The sequence below is a fragment of the Polypterus senegalus genome, chromosome 5 (genome assembly GCF_016835505.1).
Source record: "Polypterus senegalus isolate Bchr_013 chromosome 5, ASM1683550v1, whole genome shotgun sequence".
Taxonomy (NCBI): Eukaryota; Metazoa; Chordata; class Cladistia; order Polypteriformes; family Polypteridae; genus Polypterus; species Polypterus senegalus.
In genome coordinates, this window is record NC_053158.1 from 73,985,619 (window position 1) to 74,004,082 (window position 18,464).

Sequence of the window (18,464 nt, forward strand, 5' to 3'; positions counted from 1 at the left end):
TCTTTCCCCTGGTCCTTCCACAATATTAGCGTCTCGGCTGTGCAAGCCTCCTGAGCCTCCTGTGATTGTGTGTGTGTGTACTGTATATGTATATATATATATATATATATATATATATATATATATATATATATATATATATATATATATATATATATATGTATATGTATATATATATATGCACACAGTATATAGTGCACTTCTGATTCATATTGATGGCAGTGCTACAAGCAGTGCATTGCTAGAAATTGCCAAGTGCACTCCCTATTCCACAGTTCCTTTTTGTAAATATACTGCAGCTCTTAATTTAATTGCTTCTTTTCCTTTACTTCAGCCATTTTTTTAAAAATGCAATTTGAAGTCCTGTATTGGTTATAATTTCACATACTCTTGCTCAGTTAGTTTTAGGCAACTTGTTGGTTTCATCTATTTTATCTAACCACAGATACTATAGCCAGTTGCAGTTGTACCTGCCATTTCTTTCGTCCCAACCTCTGCAGTGGAAATTTAATATTTCCCTTATGAAAAATAAAAGTTTTACATGAAAACCATTGCTGTTAATCTAGATTGGGCTGTCAGATTAGCTAAAATTTTAAATGAAAATATTCAGATTAGACATATGTAAATATTCAAATATAACTTAATTATACTGTATATATTTTTATACTACTTGCATTGTTTTTTTTTATGTTGTTCCTCATAATACATCTTCATAATTATGATTTGGGCACTGTTGTTTACAAGAAGCAAATGAAAAATGGTAACCTTTAAGTGAACACCTGAAACCACAGCCCTTCACCAAATGGGATTGTCAGTAGGCACCAAGTGGCATAATAAAAGAGAATGCACAGTTTGTACATAAAACATGCAGGTAAAATCACATGTGGTTGCTCAAAGACATGAAATGCAATCAAAGAACAAATAGAAAAAATATAGTAGTAGACAACTGTTTATGTGTGCAGGATCACATTTGATTTTATACTTTTCAGCCTAAGACAAGAGTTGAGTTTTGTGGGCTGGAGCATGCAATCAGTGAATCCAGAAGGGAATAAGCTCTGTTTCCCTTTCCCCTCCTTTACAGTTGTAACAAGAATGTAATACAGGTGAGTTTAATATTCTGAGTGCCACACTCATATTTATATTTATACAATTATGTTTTATAATTATGCTATTGTTTTTTCACAGTGTGTTTGCAAAGTATTAAAATATTTAGTGTGCTGTGACTTAAAAGATGCACATTAATATTTTAACAAATGTGACACATGGAAAAATTAACCTTTCACAAAAACAAAAATGGTACTCTTAGAGCACACGAAGTGACAAAATCAGAGTGAAAGCAGAAACACATAATAAACGTAATAAAGTATCTATCTATCTATCTATCTATCTATCTATCTATCTATCTATCTATCTATCTATCTATCTATCTATCTATCTATCTATCTATCTATCTATCTATCTATCTAAACCCAGAAAAAATCACTTGTGACAGCCTTTCTTTTATTAAATTGAAGGACTGTGAGCGTCTACGCATTTCACAAGCACAACCAAACAAATTAACATTACGTTATATTATTGGTCCTTAAATATTTTAATTTGGCTGGTGGTTTTATTTGCAGCAACTTAGAAAAATTCTGTAAACATTACTTTGAGCATTTATCTGTAACAACTGTGTTAACAAACAGTACAGAGGAAAATTTTAAATCAGAGCACAAGCATCACGCTTTGCAGCCTGGAACACCAGTTCAGTGCTATGGGTGGGAATAGTTGGTTAGGAAATAACATACTGTACATGACTGAATTAAACTGAGTTTCTGTCTTTCTTTCCATTTACATTTGCAATAAAAATGTGATCTGAATATTTACATTTAAAAATTACACCTCATTGTTAAAAGCAATATGCATCGAGTCAGCAAGTAAAAATACTTGTTAGATGAGGCAGGTAAATTAGCATTGCTAAACACTGAAAAGGCACTTTAAAATGGCATTTATAATAATAAAAGCAAAATCGGAATTGTAGCAGTTATTTTCCATTGTCATTAATAGTTAAGGAATCCAGCTTTTGCTTAGTACAATGGTTACTTAACAGTTATATCATAAAGCAGCAGAATTTTTAGATGTCTAGACTGGGCTACTTACAAACACTTCTCTATGCATTATCAAATCACTCAGTGATAACTTTCTCCGATCTCACCTCAAAAAAAAGGGGCTTGTTTTTTTGATGCTCACTTTTTTTTTTTTCTGAACTTAAAAAGACATTAGATGCTGCAAGTGCTGTAAAGGCTCTGGAATTAGATGGGCTCCCTCCTGAATTAACTTGCTACTTTTGAAAACAATTATCTCCCACCTACCCTATATATAATTACAAGAAGCCACTGCATCCTGCCATCTAAATTCAATATTTAACATGACAGTTGTCATTTTACATTTAATGTATTTAAGGGGACCCTACACAGTCTCAGAGTTACAGGCCTCTTTCACTTATGAACACATATGAAAAACTTTACTTTATGTTCTGACCTGTCTCTTAGTAAATGTATCTGTCCTGATTAGTCTGACTTCAGCAAATAGAGTTTAGATAAACATTGTAGTCCATAATGTACAACATGTTAAGACACAGCTGCTATTTTGTCATGGCCTGTTTACATTTCCAGTTAGATCGTAATGTTAAACTAAAATTGTTTAGTTATTTGTTTAGACATTCAGTTGGAATGTGAATGCTGTGTAGCCTTATCTCTGATGTTACCTGTGTCGTTAAAGCAGATTTGTTGATTTGGATGTTTTCAGTATGAAATCTGAATCTCCTGTGGCTCTTTGTCTCTTAATGGCAGTCCTTTTGATGGACTGTGACACACTGTTTACTTCAAATACATATTTTGCAGTTCAGATTTTCAGAAGCATAACTGACCATTCTTTCAAGGTCACATCTACTACACTATCATCGTAACTTTGAACAACAGCATCTGTGGCAACACATTGTTTACATTTACCGTTCATCTTTTGAATGGCAATGTATGTATAAACTGTGTTTTTACCACAACATGATCTATCTTAGTGATATTTTTTAAATATATATAATGTGTTAAGATGAAAAAGTATATAATATGTTGATATGAGAGTATAGTGGGATACCCAAACATTTCCTTGCAAAGAAAATTTGTAGGACATTGCACATATAGGCAGAAACAGATAAAGATTTAAGTTCTGAAGCTGGGGTGGCATTAGCATCACCGATAACTTGTTAATATTATGCTGGTTATTGGACAGGCAATAAATAACAGATCAGAGGCAGTAGGAGGAAAGCTATTCTCTTGGCGTTTGGTTAGCAGTGGAATGCCTGAAAGATGCTTTTTGCTTAAAAGTATGCCACAAATCTATAGTAGATTCATTTATGGTGAACAAATATGTTCCATTTCCAGATTATAAGAACAGCAGATACGGAAGAGGAAGCTGAAGTAATTTAAAAATACCTGAAGAAACACTTGAAAATGCAGCTTAATGTAGTTAAGTGCAAAGTGCTACAGGCAGGAAGAATGATCATTAATGAGAAATGCAAGATAGGAGACACTGTCCTACAGGCAGCAAATTCTGAAAAGGATTTAGTGGTTTACAGGAAGACACTATTCTCGTCCATTCAGAAATTAAATAAATTAATGAATTAAAGTAATAAAATGCTTAATAATATTTTAGGCTATATTGTATAAACTAATGATAGTTAAGGTTAATCATGTATTTATATTCTCACGTAAAAAAACAAAACTGACTTATAAAATTAGTATTTGCTTCCTTTATATAGCAATTAATAAGGAAGACATTTTAAATGAAATGAGGTAAGAAATATATAGAAAGTAATCTGGTCTGTGATCCTATGCTTGTTTTTGCTTTAAAAAGCCCCAGGGCACCGTTTCCATTCCATCAAACAGAAAGAACTATGCAATGGCACCATTGTTTTTTTTTGTGAAATCCACATCTGGCTTCAAGAGCACAATGTTAAACAGGCTAACTAAGAAGTTTTTTTTAGTATCACCATTAAAAGTATATTTACAAAGATTAGTCTAATTATTAACTATAACAGTAAAAGATATAGCATGGAATAAAACATCTTGGGCGGCACGGTGGCACAGTGGTAGCGCTGCTGCCTCGCAGTTATTAGACCTGGGTTTGCTTCCCAGGTCCTCCCTGCGTGGAGTTTGCATGTTCTCCCCGTGTCTGCGTGGGTTTCCTCCGGGCGCTCCGGTTTCCTCCCACAGTCCAAAGACATGCAGGTTAGGTGGATTGGTGATTCTAAATTGGCCCTAGTGTGTGCTTGGTGTGTGGGTGTGGTTGTGTGTGTCCTGCGGTGGGTTGGCACCCTGCCCAGGATTGGTTCCTGCCTTGTGCCCTGTGTTGGCTGGGATTGGCTCCAGCAAACCCCCGTGACCCTGTGTTCGGATTCAACGTGTTGGAAGATGGATGGATGGATAAAGCATCTTTTGAGAGTGTGCTCTTTGAAAGTTGCTCTATGGTATAAAGATGGTCTAGGAAAATACACACTTGACACTGATAATTTTCTAACAAATGTTCATTATAAATTAAAAACAAAAATCCACATCTTGCAGTGCTACTGTAGTGTACAGTAGTCACATGAGCTTCAGAACTGGACTATGTAGCAATGGAGGGAGGTAGCCTGGTCTGATTAATCATGTTTGTTTTTTACATCATGAAGATGGCCAAGTGTGGGCATTGTTTCTCTGGGGAAGAGGGTGCACTAGGATACATTATGGGAAGAAGGGAAGCCAGTGGAGCATGCAATGTGATGCCCAGGGCAATGTTCTGCTTTGATACCTTGGGTCCCGTCCTTCCTGTGGATGTGACCTTGATGTGCACCACCTACTTAAAAATTGTTGCATACCACATATCCCCTTTCTTGGCAATATGATTTGTCATTAGCCTCTTTCAGCAGGATATTGTACCCTGCCACAATGCAAAAATTATTTAGGAGTGGTTAGAGGAACATGCCAAAATGTTTAAGGTGTTGACTTGGCTTCCAAATTCCCCAGATCTGAATTCGATCAAGCATTTGTAATTTGTGCTGGAAAGGACTTTAAATATTTCCTGCTAACGTCTTCAAGCCGGATACCACAGGACACCTTCAGAGGTCTTGTTGAGTCCATGGCTTGACAGGTCAGAACTGTTTTGGCAGTATATTGGAGACCTACACATTATTAGACAGGTTGTTTTAATGTTATGGCTGATCAGTGTATATACACACATGTTTACAGCATATATATGGCTGTTAAATGATTTTTAATTTTAATCAATCACAAAAGTGTTGTTTGATTAATCATGGATTTAACCAAGGTAGATTAGCAATATTCAGTAGTCCCCTGTGAATGACACTGCTGTACAACTTCTAAGCAGCTCACAGGATGAAGATTTGTGCCTTTCATATAAATCCTTGCTTAATACATAACATAGTTGACCTATGTGTAATAATGGTCAGACCTCCATGAATGATGTCTGTCATCCCTTTGTCTTTAATTATTTTTAAGACTTGTGCAGTCTGATGTAATACATTTTGCAATAAATAAAGGGTGGTTAATGCTTTATGTTTTGTTTAATTTATTGAAATGTTAAATTTTATATTCTTGGGTGGTAGTGTGCCACAGATTTTACTTCCTAACGTTAGTTTTTAACAGTGCATCATGCATGTTTTGCTCTTAAGTGATAAGCCAAGGACATTGTATTGTAATATTTAAATTTACCTGGACTAAGTTTACAGGTATCAACAATTTTGTCTTTTGAACTGTCTGGGAAAGTTTTAAATGAAAAGCAACCATTGTAAATTTTGTGTTTCTCAACCATAATTAATGAAATAGCTTAGATCGGGGTTCACACACTTTAAGTCAAGGACTTCCAAAATGTTGTACATATGGTCAGGGCCCCTATGAGTTAGGGCTGGGTATCAGTACTGATGTCCCGATTCAAATCAATTTCGATTCAAAATGTTCCAATTTGATTCAGTATTGATTTTATCTTGATTGATTTAGCATGCACTGATATATTTGCAGTGCTGTTTTTTATAGATCACTTAACCGTGCATAGAAAACATTAATATAATGTGATGCATTTCAGTAATAGTTTATTTAAAGGGTGTCTACATAGTGACTTTTTAACATATGCATAAGAATGGAATGACATTTAAGGAGCAAAACTTGATTAGCAATGAAAAGTTAACTTCAGTATTTGCAAGATGTGGAACAAAATATGATTGTTTTTTTGAAAAAAAAAGAATTCACAACACTGCACACATTCAAAGTTCACCATAATTTAACCAACATGTATTGCCATATCAGAATCCACATGTTATTATGAGGGACTCCTTGTTTGAAAACAATGCAATGACACCTACTTTATAAAACATCTACAGTAGAGTCTCGTTTATCCGACCTTCGCTTATCCAACATTCTGTATTATCCGACGTCCCACCGCAAAAAAAAACGCATCAATCGGCAACAAGAACTGCAAGTTGCGAGTGTGAGCATAGTCTATTTTTAGTTGGCAAGTTCATTTTTTCAGTTGCATTTTTCTGTTGTTTTGTTGTAAAACATGATTACAGTGGATTATGTGGCCAGCCCTCTCTGGCGTGTGCACGCGCTTGTGTCTCTCGCTCGCGTGTGTGCGCGCCTGTGTCTCTCTCGTGTGTGTGTGTGCATGCGCCTGTGTCTCTCTCGTGTGTGCGCATGTGCCTGTGTCGCTCTCGCGTGCGTGTATGTGCATGCACCTGTGTCTCTCTCTCACGCTTGTGTGTGTGCACGCGTGTTTGTCTCTCTCGCGCATGCGCGTGCGTACGCGTGTGTGTCTCTCTCGCGCATGCGCGTGTGTGTGCGTGCGTGCGTGCGCCTGTGTGTGTTTCTCTCGCATATGTGTGTGTGCGTGCGTGCGTGTCTCTCTTGCGCGCGTGTGTGTACACGTGTGTCTCTCTTTCTCTCGTGCGTGTGTCTCTCTAACGCGTGTGTGTGCGTATGTCTCTCTCGCACTCGCTCTCTCTCTCTTGCTGCACAGGGAATGCACAGGGAGAGGCTGAACATGTGCGGAAATCATCGGCGCTCACAAACCGAACGGGAAACTGGCTCGTTCGTATACCTAGTGTGTGGTCGTGAACAGATGCAAAAGTTTGGCGAACTTTTTGGTCATAACCCAATTTGTACGTGTCCAGAGACGTTCATGAACCGAGGTTATCTATCTATCTATTAGGTTCGTAATGTGTAAAATTATAACATAGTTTGACGTTTAATATTCTTTTTCTTGACACCTCCCATTATCCAACATTTTTGCTTATCCGACGTTCTGCCGGCCCGTTTATGTCGGATAAGCGAGACTCTACTGTATATCATCTTGTGAATAATATATAACAAATTATTATCATTTCTTAAATAATCAATATGTTATTCAGTAACCTATTCATGTGTTATGAATCTCCAGGTAGACACCCTTCGACTAAACTGTTAGCCAAATTTATTCCTCTTTTGGACATTTAAAATAATCTTGAATTAGTAGAAATTAAAGATACAGTTGGAAGATTTTATCTATAATTCTGCCAGTTACACATATCTTTAGTTTCTCACATGTAGCAGTCACATTAATCAGTCTCAAAAAATGTATCCGCACAGTTCCTCCTTAGACAAAACAGACGTATTTTAAAATGAGGGATCTTGATCTGATGCATGTTGAAATCAGTGTTGGATGAATGAAACATGAAAGACAAAGAACCAGCCATCGTGACTGACAATGCCATTAATATGATCCGTTCGGTACTGCTTATGGAGGTACTTCACGTAGACTGCTTTGCAGAAAAGCTTACTTTGGTATTGCAGGCTGCTCTAAAATTTCCTGCTTGCACTGCTGGGTGAGAAGCGTTGCAAACGTTTTCCACCATAGCAGTACAGCTAGCCACGTGCTTAAAGAGTAGCAACGTTTGTTGGACTTGCCAACATTCATACTTGGTATTGATACGTTCCCGGAATGGAACAGCGCATTGGAAATACTAGAAAAGTAAGGGTGGTCTAGATCTAATTATGCAGATTCAGATCGTCTGGATGACTTTGATTTATGCGGAGACGATTCTAGTTCGGCGTAAAGACCATTTTTCATATCATCAGTTCGCACATTTCTTGATGGTCCGGGATTTTTCGGGTGACTTTCTGTGTAATAAACTTAATAAGTTATAGCGTAATGAAAATTGCATAATTAGATCTGGACCATCCTATAGTTAATGACTTAATTTTTGAGATTTGCATCACCACCATTGCCACTACCTACAACCAAGAAGTGCAACCCACTTTTGTAGTGTAAATCACTTAATTGTCAAAATATAAAAGCCATAAACTTTGTACAATAGAATACAATGGTCCTTTTTTTCTTTACATTTCAAAATTTTTTTTTTTTCATTATAAAGATAATGATTTTTTGGAAAAGACCACAGCTAACTTGAGCAGAAGCAAAAGACTTTTCAAATATATTTAGTGTAGGGTCACTGTGTATATTTCTGCTAATTCAGTTTTCTTTTTAATTTAAGTTACTGTGATAACATAATGTAAAAGAAATATAAACAGTGTTGATAAGCAAAGAAGAGCAAACTAATGAGAAGTCATCTGCATAATAATGAAGGAAATAGCAGGAGTGCTGTTCTGTTGTAGTGTTTAATGCCAAGGAAAGTGCTGCAGTTGTGTTATTTGTTTGGTAAGTCAATGTCCTGTTTAAAACAAGTGACAGAATACAAAATATGTAAATGTAACATTAAAACAGCACTTAGTTGTAATTTTGATGCTAATTTAATACTCCCATGTGAGTGCTGCACATCAGCATCATTAAACAAGAATTCTCTGGTCAAGAGGAAAAAGACCAAGTTTCTTGCTGATGGCTGAGTTCTTGGTTACTCAACCATTTCCAGGAGTCTTGCTTTGTAGAAACATCCAAAGGTTAGATGAATTGCTATAGCAATGTTAGAGAAGCATTCTATAGAGTGAGTGAGTATGTATCAAGCTGCTCAAGGTTTTCCACTATCCTCTTACTCACTTACAAAAATTAGTTCAATAAATTATGGATTTCTATATATATTCCTTCTTCCTTCTCTTTTGATATATGAACAATTTATTGCCTGAGCCTTAGCTCTAATCATGTTGTGTTTTTCATCTCTGGCCATACAGTATATGTTTCAAAAGAGCCTTGTTTCACAGCTCACATCATGTTTCATATTCGAAGAGCAAACTAGTATTCCAGCAGCAGTGATAATATATGTGTGCATGCACACTAAATCTAAAAGCAAATATTTAAATATAGCAAAAATATATACATGTCAACATAACTGTTTAAAGCATGAATCACATGTATATACTAGTTGATGCTAATATCTGCTGCTCACTTTATCGTGTAGCAATGATAGCTGCTTGCCTCAGTCTCCTTTAATTAGTCAAACAGATGAATTAACAGACATAGATAAATAAATTAAAATCCAGGATATCGGTTTAAAATTAGCCATATTACCTGACCAAGAAAAATAATACAATCTAATTTACACACCAATATTTCTGTTTTGTGCTTATTTCAGTGTTCACTAGTTTCAGACATTACACTTGTGATTGTTATAAACCATTTTAACAGTATATCATAAACAATATTATTTCTGGTTTCATTCCTTGGATCTTTTTGAGCTGACTTATGATTTTTGTTGTTGTGAATAATGTTTATTGAAATTCTGAGTCAGTTTTGAATTCATTTGGAATTTTTGTGTGCATAGCTTGTTGTTTGTTACTTATGTTGCAAGTGACTTCCATTCCCATCTTTTGACTAAGTTAATCAATGTCTTTGTCCTGATGCTGTTTAGCACTACCTGTCACATCCAAGCATTTGATCTGGTTTTTATATTAGATTTTGGTGAGAAGTTAAGCAATAATGGCTAACACGGTACAATACTCTAGTTCCGGTATATTAGATTTTGGAAATTAGTTTCTTTTTTGTATTCCTGACTTAGTTCTTGGTTTGATTTTTATTTTATTTTTGTTTATCTTCTGTTACTGCACAATATGTTTTTACTGCTGATTTTCATTCTAGCAGAAGCAATTGAATGAAACAGAAGTAAAGAAATACTAAATTTAGTATTAAAAAAGCTTAAGTGGTGGGTGTTCCCTAACCTTTTCTCACAACGTAGCATATGGTGGTATGGAGATGGATAAAGAAGACGAAGATGGAGCGACTGAGGCTGTCTTGTACCTATATGGCATATACAATGAATTGCTGGTTAGGAAAAAGTGTGTGTTAAAAGTTAATGTTCATATGAACTTTAGTACTGTATAGCTTGCTGATTTTGTTTTGGCGATTGAATTTATATAAATGTGTGTATTGCAGAAGATACATATTATAATAATAATAATGTTAGACAGCGGAATCAGATGGCAGTAGGGCTCTGAAAACTTGTTATATTAATGTTAATTGTATTTTGCATTGTTATATTTGTTTTTCTCTACTAATTTTTGAAGGGGTCAGTTCAAATTCACAAATAGTTATGGCACTATCAATTAAAGCACTTTCTGCAGAATGCTCACGTATGCATTCTACAAACGATAAAACTGAGCTAAAAATAATGTAGAGATGTGAAAATTTGAAAAATAAATACTATAAGCCAATGACATTATTAAGATGTTTTCAGGACAGTTTGCTGCCAACAGAAAATAAATTTGTGGTGTGTTTTAATTTATACTTGCAAATATTTATCCACGGTCTATAGTAATGATCGCAAGGTAGCTATGGAATTAACCATTAAGCAATATAAGCAGATGATTAGGGCACCAAGGGAATGGTGGCACCACAGTTCTTCTAAAAAGGTAGGGGCAAACTTCACGCATACATAACGTTATATAGTAAGTAGGCAGTAGTAAGATTTATTTTTACATCTTTTGATCCATGTAGGTTGATGTATATCTTCAAGGCTAAAAGGCAGTGGAATAGAAGATGTTTTGTTTCATACAAGTAATATTTCTTCAGTAGAATATATTTTTTTTTAATTGTCTACCAACCTTGATTTCTGTAGAGAGAGGATTTTGAAAATTGAAGAGTATGCTTTCGAGATCATTTAATTTCAGTAGTGTGACAAGTACAAAAGCTTTCTTTAGTAGGCTGGATTGTAGGGCTTGTTATGATAACCTCTACTGAAGCAGTATTCAGCCAGTGTGTAAATTTTCATTGATTTGTTGTTATATTATTTTTCAAAAAGATGTTTTGAAAGGCAATATTTAAGTCAGGTTTGTTTGTTTTTGTTAAATGGGAAACCAAAGGAATAGGGAAGAATAACTTTTTGAATACTAATTTTATATCATCAGTCTTGTTTCATTTTTCTGATGGTTTTGTGTCTTAAAAGGCATATGCAACATATGTTGAATTATCTTTCATGCAGTACTTCTTATTTTATTATTTTGCACAATAAAGATATTTTGAAATTACTTAAGTTGACTAAAATGATCCTTGTGAAAAGAGACATCACTCTGTTAACCTATGAAGTTGGGCCAACAGAAGCACCTAAACTGGATTCAGTATGAAAAGTATATGCACATAGATTTTAATTGTAACAGTTTTTAATTACATTGTAATATAAATTTTTGGCCTTTAATGTCCTTTAGATAAGCATTGAAAGTAGTGTTGTGCTTTGAGGTTATTCAACTGAAGCTGTCCTATACTTGCATTATTTATTTTTGCTCAGTACAGTAATGTACTCTTTTTTTTATGCAGAAAAATCCACTATGACTACAGATTCAGGTTCAGACTCTGAGTCTAAGCAAGACAAGGAACAGGAGGAGCAGAAGGGGCCTAGCCAACAACAGACTACTCCACCGCAGCAGGCTCCAGCTGAAGGGGTACAACAGTTTGATGCTGAGCAGTTTCCAGCTGCAGCTGCTCATAGCACTCCAGCCAGAAAAGAGCAGGTAAGTTAGTCAGCAGATTTTTGTAAGTACAGAAGGGGAAGCTATTCGGTGCTTTCGCATTACCCGATAATTCCCTTCTTTCCAGTGTCTTAAAGATGGATTTACTGTTGCACTTCTTTTTGTTGTTGCTTTTTTCTTTCTTTCTGTGATTCCACACCCATAGCAATTTAAAAAACATAGATGCATATGAAAATCATAATTAAATTTGTTCACAATCTGATGGGGCATTCATATATTCTCCTAAAGGCAGTACCTTGGGATTAATAAAGTATCTATCTATCTATCTATCTACACCACATGTTCAGTGGAGTCTTTTTGCTCAGATATTGGTTTAAAATGCATGCACACATATGATACTTCTAATAAATAAACACCTTCTGTAAAATTTCCAAAATATCCAAAATATTTACTATTTCTTAAATAATTTCATGTAATTCATACTATACGGTAGACTAAAGTAGAGTGAGTAAGATATTAAAAAGCCCAAATCATTTGATCATAAAAATACATGTACATGCACTTCAAAGCAAAAGTAAATTTTGCACTGAAATAATGGCACCCTTTCAACTTGTTAGGTTGAATGTGTGTGTCCACAGGCAGTATAGTAACAGTGCTAGCACTGAGAGAGGACCAAACTATACTTGGCATCTGTTTGAATTTTTCACAGGGGTTTTGATCATGTCTTTTCATGGGGTGTAGTAAAGTTTGGTGCTTCTTTGATTAGGTGTGCAGTTAAATTTCCTGCTGTCCTTATATTGAACAGTCTTTGTTATTAGTCCTGTTGGTGCAGAAAATGCAGCAACAATAAAGTATCTGGTAAAAAGATAGAGCACACACAAACTACTAAACAAAAAGATGATAATAAACCGTATCAATATCAATAAACATAATGAACACAGCAAAATAATAAAGTAATAAGACAAAACATTTATTAGATGGAACAAGTGAAAATCAGACAATACAAGTAAATGAGCTGTGATTAGCAGCGTTAAATTGGTAGACAAAACGGATTTGTAGCTGAATCGGATCATAGTCAGATGTATGCAAGTTACTAGTTTAATGACCTGGGGCCTCATGTATAAACGGTGCGTACGCACAGAAATGTTGCGTAAGAACTTTTCCACGTTCAAATCGCGATGTATAAAACCTACACTTGGCGTAAATCCACGCACTTTTCCACGGTACCTCATGCCTTGTCGTGCAAGTTCTCCGCGGTTTTGCAGACTGGCGGCACCCAGCGTCAAAGCAGTGCTACTGTTCCTGTGTGGTTACACCTTATTTTCCTGACGCGGCTTTATAAATACACCGAAACTAACCGCATATTGTTTATTAGTGTAATGCATCTGATTGTAATTAACTTGTAACAATATAATGGTCCAGGGAACAGCCATAGTATTCCAAATACCATAACTGCTTTAGCGTTGTTACTCTCACTTCTTCTTCTTCTTCTTCTTCTTTCAGCTCCTCTTGTTAGGAGTTGCCACAGCGGATCATCTTTTTCAATATTTCTCTCACTGCACCACTCAGAGTATTTATATCACTGTATCTGAGTGTGAATCACAGCAGCAGCTGATCGGAAAGGGAATTATCGGTATACAGCTTCAAGGACATGCTGTCTCAGCCACTGCAAAATGTTTTAAAGCCTTTCCTGTACGGACCTCGCGGTTCAGAAACAGAAACGATATCATTTATAAGGTGAAATTCAGCAAAATATGTTTATTAAATTATACAGATAAAACTTTAACTTCATTTAAATAATCTATATTCTTCACTGGGAGTGTCGTTAAGGATAGAATAATTAAACATGTACTACGAAGACATTTCAATGTTCTTTAAACGTTTTGAAGAATCGGCGCTAAGCTTACAGATGGCTTAACGTCTATTACAGAGCTGATTGTATGGCGATCGGTTACTTGGGTAAAGAAAAGCACTGACTGCAGTGACGGCTACGCCAATATATACTGAATATAAAACAGAAAGAAAATAACAACACAGCTAAAAACACAGCGACAAATTTCGGCAAAAGTTAAATGCTTGTGTCATGAGCACGAGGCGGCTATGCAGCCATCCACTGTGCATAAGCTACCTTACTGACGGGCGGGCGAAGGAGCCACTGATTCTTCCTCTGCCCAGTGCCACGACAAGCCTAGAGCCGCCCCTGATTGTACTGCTGCAATAAATTATTTCATCCAAGTGAAACACATGTTTAATAACGTGCTTTAACTCCTATCATCATGAAAATGATATCACGTATACATCTCAGTATTTTAGTTATTCAAAGAGCTGTAATATTACGAATTGAATTGATTCTGTGTCCAGTTGGAGGAAGTGAGCCGGTTTAAAAAGCAAGTAGTGATTCACACACATAGAGCACATAGAAGATCAAATACAAAACAAAGCATTTAACGTGCTACTTTAATTACGATGTGATTTGAGAAACTGGTTAATTAAACGATTTTAAGATGAAGTTTATGATGTTCTACTTTAATGACAAAATAAACTACGTGATTAAAGTGGAAATGTCGAGATTGAAGTTGACATTTCGTGCTTTTTCCTCACTGTGTGCCTTTTTTCTCTGTACCCTAATAAGCTTTCATATGACACTCAGACAGTGGGCTTACAACTCGGCTTTTCACGGCTACTTTGATATGTGACTTCTTTTTTATTTCCGGCACTGTGCGATTTGTGAATGTGAGCTTTCAAGTTTCTCCAACACGCTATGTCACTCGATCAACTTCCTTTTGTTGATTATACCACGGTTTATTTGAACAAATAGTATGTTTTTCCTTTGCCTCCACTTGGTATTCGCTGAAATTCTTATATTTTCCCCGTGCTTTTCCCATTGTCTTTTCACAGAAGGCTGCGCTTTAGGGCGATTTATATTGATTTGCATATTCAAATAGGCGTAATTCTGGGAGGATTTGGGGCGTTACATAATGCGCTTGCACGAGCGTTAGTTTTCACGCTGGTTGGGATTTATGTAGCGGAAGAACGTGGAAGTTGGAGTACGCACAGATTCCTGCATCTGGATTTTTCTGTGCGTAAGCACGTTTCAGCTTTTGTGCTTACGCCATGTTATAGTGCGAGTTCTACGCACGGCGTTATACATGAGGCCCCTGGGGTTTAAATTGGTTGCAGGTATGTTGGTGTTTCAATGATGGCTATGATGCCATTTACCGAGAGGCAGGAGAGCAGTTAGATACTGTTGTGAATAGGGTCTGTGGAAATGTAAAATGCTTTAATTGGGTATCACTGGTCATAAATATCTAGTATGTCTAGACTAGTATACAGGTGAGTTTAATACTTTTTTTTATTTTTAATTTTGCCTTATTGTTTCAGGTATTGCATGCCAAGTCAGCAGCCATATAAGATGAATACTATATTCAAAACTGAATTTTGATTGTGCCTGAGGTGACTAAAGGGAACATTTTGTAAATGTGGTGTTTGTATTTTCATTTTTCTTTTTAAACTGTAGAACGGTGACAGAGACGGAGAGGCATTGCCTGTGAGTAAGCCAGAATACCAGCAGTTTGAAGACGACAAGGCATCGCAGAAGTCCTCTTCAAGCAAACTCTCCAAATCCCCTTTAAAATCTGTAAAAAGGCCCAAGAATATGCAGTGCAAAGTTACTCTTCTGGATGGCGCGGACTATACCTGTGTTGTAGAGGTTGGTGAACTTGTTGAAGATATTTGTATGAAGGACAATGTCTTTGCTTGTTTACACTCTTATTATCACCACTTGTGGGAAAATATTTTTGTGTTGTGTTGCAGATTTTTATGAATGTTGAGGCTGAATTGTAGAGAAGATAATAAAGAAATCAATATTTGATATGTAGGAGTGGATGTAAACTGTCTTATTTATTAGGGAGGCAAACAGTTACAAGTACTCTATTTATCCATTGGCTGTTTCAGATTGTTTCTACAATATTCAATAGCTCCATTGTCATTTTGCACAAGTCAGGAACTGCTTTGATTTAGCACAGCAGTCTATCACAGTGCACACTCACTTTCATTTGGACAGTTGCAGATCATCAGAACATGTCTTTGAATTTATGAGGGAACCGGATTCTCTGGAGGAGATCTGTTTGAACAAGTTGTGCTAAAGTCTATTTCTGAAACATTGATAGCATTAGTTCTATCAGTTCAAATTAAAACTTCACATACATGTCGCCCTAGCTGGTAACAAAACAGGGAGCTATGAAGGTGATTTAAACCTCTTAACTACCATTTTACGTACTACATTTTAAAAACTGCATATAACTTAGCAGATTTTAAATAGTAAGGCTCTTTACAGTAACTTGGGACATTAATGATGGAAGAAAATGTGTGGTATCTGGAAAGAAAACTTTAGGTAATTAAGGGTTGCTTAAAGTTATTACCAGTTTCACTAAAGGAAGACATTTGAAAGCTAATAATGGAAAATTAAAAAAAGCATTTCTTATTAACATGGACAATACCAGTTGCGGTGTTCAGTAGTGCTGTAATGATTATTAAAAAAATTATTCAAATCTGATTTAAAAATGCTACCAATTACGCCTCAGAATTACCTTATGTAAAATGAGGGCGCTATATTGCGCCTGACCCGGTACAGACTGACCCAGAGGCACGTGTAAAAGCACAGACTTTTATTTTTCTTCACCCGTGGGGCACGTCTTCCCCTTGAACCCCACAAGCAATACACAGTCCCACAAGCACTTAACTCCACATAACACAATCCTCTTCTTCTTCTTCTTCACCACCACTTCTTCTTCTCCTCCTCCTCCTCCTCCTCCTCCTCCCAGGCAACCTCGTCGTCTTCCTCCCAATTCTGGCTCCTGAGTAGTGGCTGCAGGCTCTTTTTGTAGCCCTCCAAGAAGTGCTCCAGGTGGTAATTGGCCTAATTAGGCTGCACTTCCGGGTGTGGCTGCATTCCAGCCCACAGAGGCTCATTAGGTCTGAGTCCTGAAGTCTCACACCTGTGGCCCCGATGTAACCCCAGGAGGGCTGCCACCTAGCATTCCGGGGGACATAGAGTGCATCCCATTGCTGTTCCCCCGGATCCAGTGTTGAAGAGGCGTCCTGGCTGGGCATGGGACCCAGCCGCCATCACACTTATCATATTATGAGTTTCAGTAAATGTCTAGCTAGGAAAAAAAAAAAGTAAAACTTATTAATTACTTTTACCCATTCAATCACTTCATCAGCAAGAGTGACTCAGCATGTGCTATAAAATTAAATAATTGGTTTATTGAACTCCATCACATAATCTGTCTTTTTCATTCCTCCAGTATTTTTTTTATAGTTTATGCACTTGACATGCCACAGAAAGTAGGTAATGCTGAGTGTTGATTGGCACTGTGAACTTAGTGTTGGCATAAAGTTGACCTTGTCTCTTTCAAAAATCTAAGGCTTTGATAAAAATGTGATGTAATGAATCCAGATTGTGTGCATGCTGATGCTTGGTGTGAATCTTGCTCCATATGCCATTTACAATATAATAAAAGCAAAAAGTAGCCCGTGCTGTAATTACCCCACCCCATAGGTCATGCAATTCTTGTATATATAAAATTACCAGGAAGGGCATTACATTTTTTTTTTCACACACTTGGAGTAATTAAAATTTAGCTTGCACCAGTTTCCACATGGAGAATCGAGAAGATGACACAAAGTAAATGGGGTGAGTTTAGGGTAAATAGCATAATGCTGAAAGACAGCATGCTTTGTATGACAGTGTATGAAAATTGGACAATAAGTAGTCTTTTTTTTTTTTTTTTTGCTTGATGCTGACACATATCCAAGATTATACCATTGCTGGAGCAGTAAGGACAGATGTGTCTCTATATGATTCATTGTGTATACCTGCATTGCATATAAACAATATTATTTGAGTACCCCTATGTTATGAGGATAATAGAAATAAAAAGACCTGTGACAGGCTTAGGAATTTAAGTATAGTTTTCAGCCAAGAAGGCTTTAGGAGAATTTTCAAAATTCCATTACAGAAGGAAACCAACTGCTGTTTCCTTGCTGCGATGAATGCTTGCTGTTTCCTTGGTGTGATGAATTCTTCAGGGTGCTGTACACAATGGCAATAAATCAAGCACCACTTAAAAGTAGATGGCAGTAGCAGTACTGGTGAAGTGGATGGTCTTTAAGAAACAGAAAGCAGTCTGTTCCATTAGTTCAAGTCCAGCGTTGATCTCTAGGTTAATTTTAAAAAAAATATCCTCTTTTCATAATGAATATTGTATATGTTTAAGTCATAGCAGCACATTGTTCTGAATACTGATTAATGATTTCTCTATCTCTTTAAGTTTGATGACTCAGTTGTAACTGGCTATCTTATCAAAAGGTTTTTTTAATTTAGTATATGTCATATGGTATGCTCCATTATAGTGAACTGCTTGTATAGAATTCTAATAGACCCCCTGTATATTTGTAAAACATTTTACCATGTCTCTACACATAGGTTTACTGTCCACCAGCACACTGGTACTGAATAGTTGATTGTCCACCTTGGATTTTATG

The 18,464-nt window shown here is 36.3% G+C and overlaps 1 protein-coding gene across 14 annotated transcripts in view; it reads left to right on the forward strand.

Annotated features, from left to right (window-relative positions):
- Positions 1–18,464, forward strand: part of epb41l3a (erythrocyte membrane protein band 4.1-like 3a) — a 292,145-nt gene that overhangs the window by 120,176 nt on the left and 153,505 nt on the right. For 13 of the 14 annotated variants that reach the window (XM_039754817.1, XM_039754815.1, XM_039754825.1 and 10 more), the window contains 2 exons: positions 11,764–11,957; positions 15,433–15,624. In XM_039754817.1, the coding sequence (XP_039610751.1) occupies positions 11,775–11,957; positions 15,433–15,624 (375 nt within the window). In that variant the 5' untranslated portion in view covers positions 11,764–11,774. Of the gene's footprint in view, positions 1–989; positions 1,104–11,763; positions 11,958–15,432; positions 15,625–18,464 lie in introns of those variants that run through there. The other variant, XM_039754816.1, reaches the window with a different exon arrangement.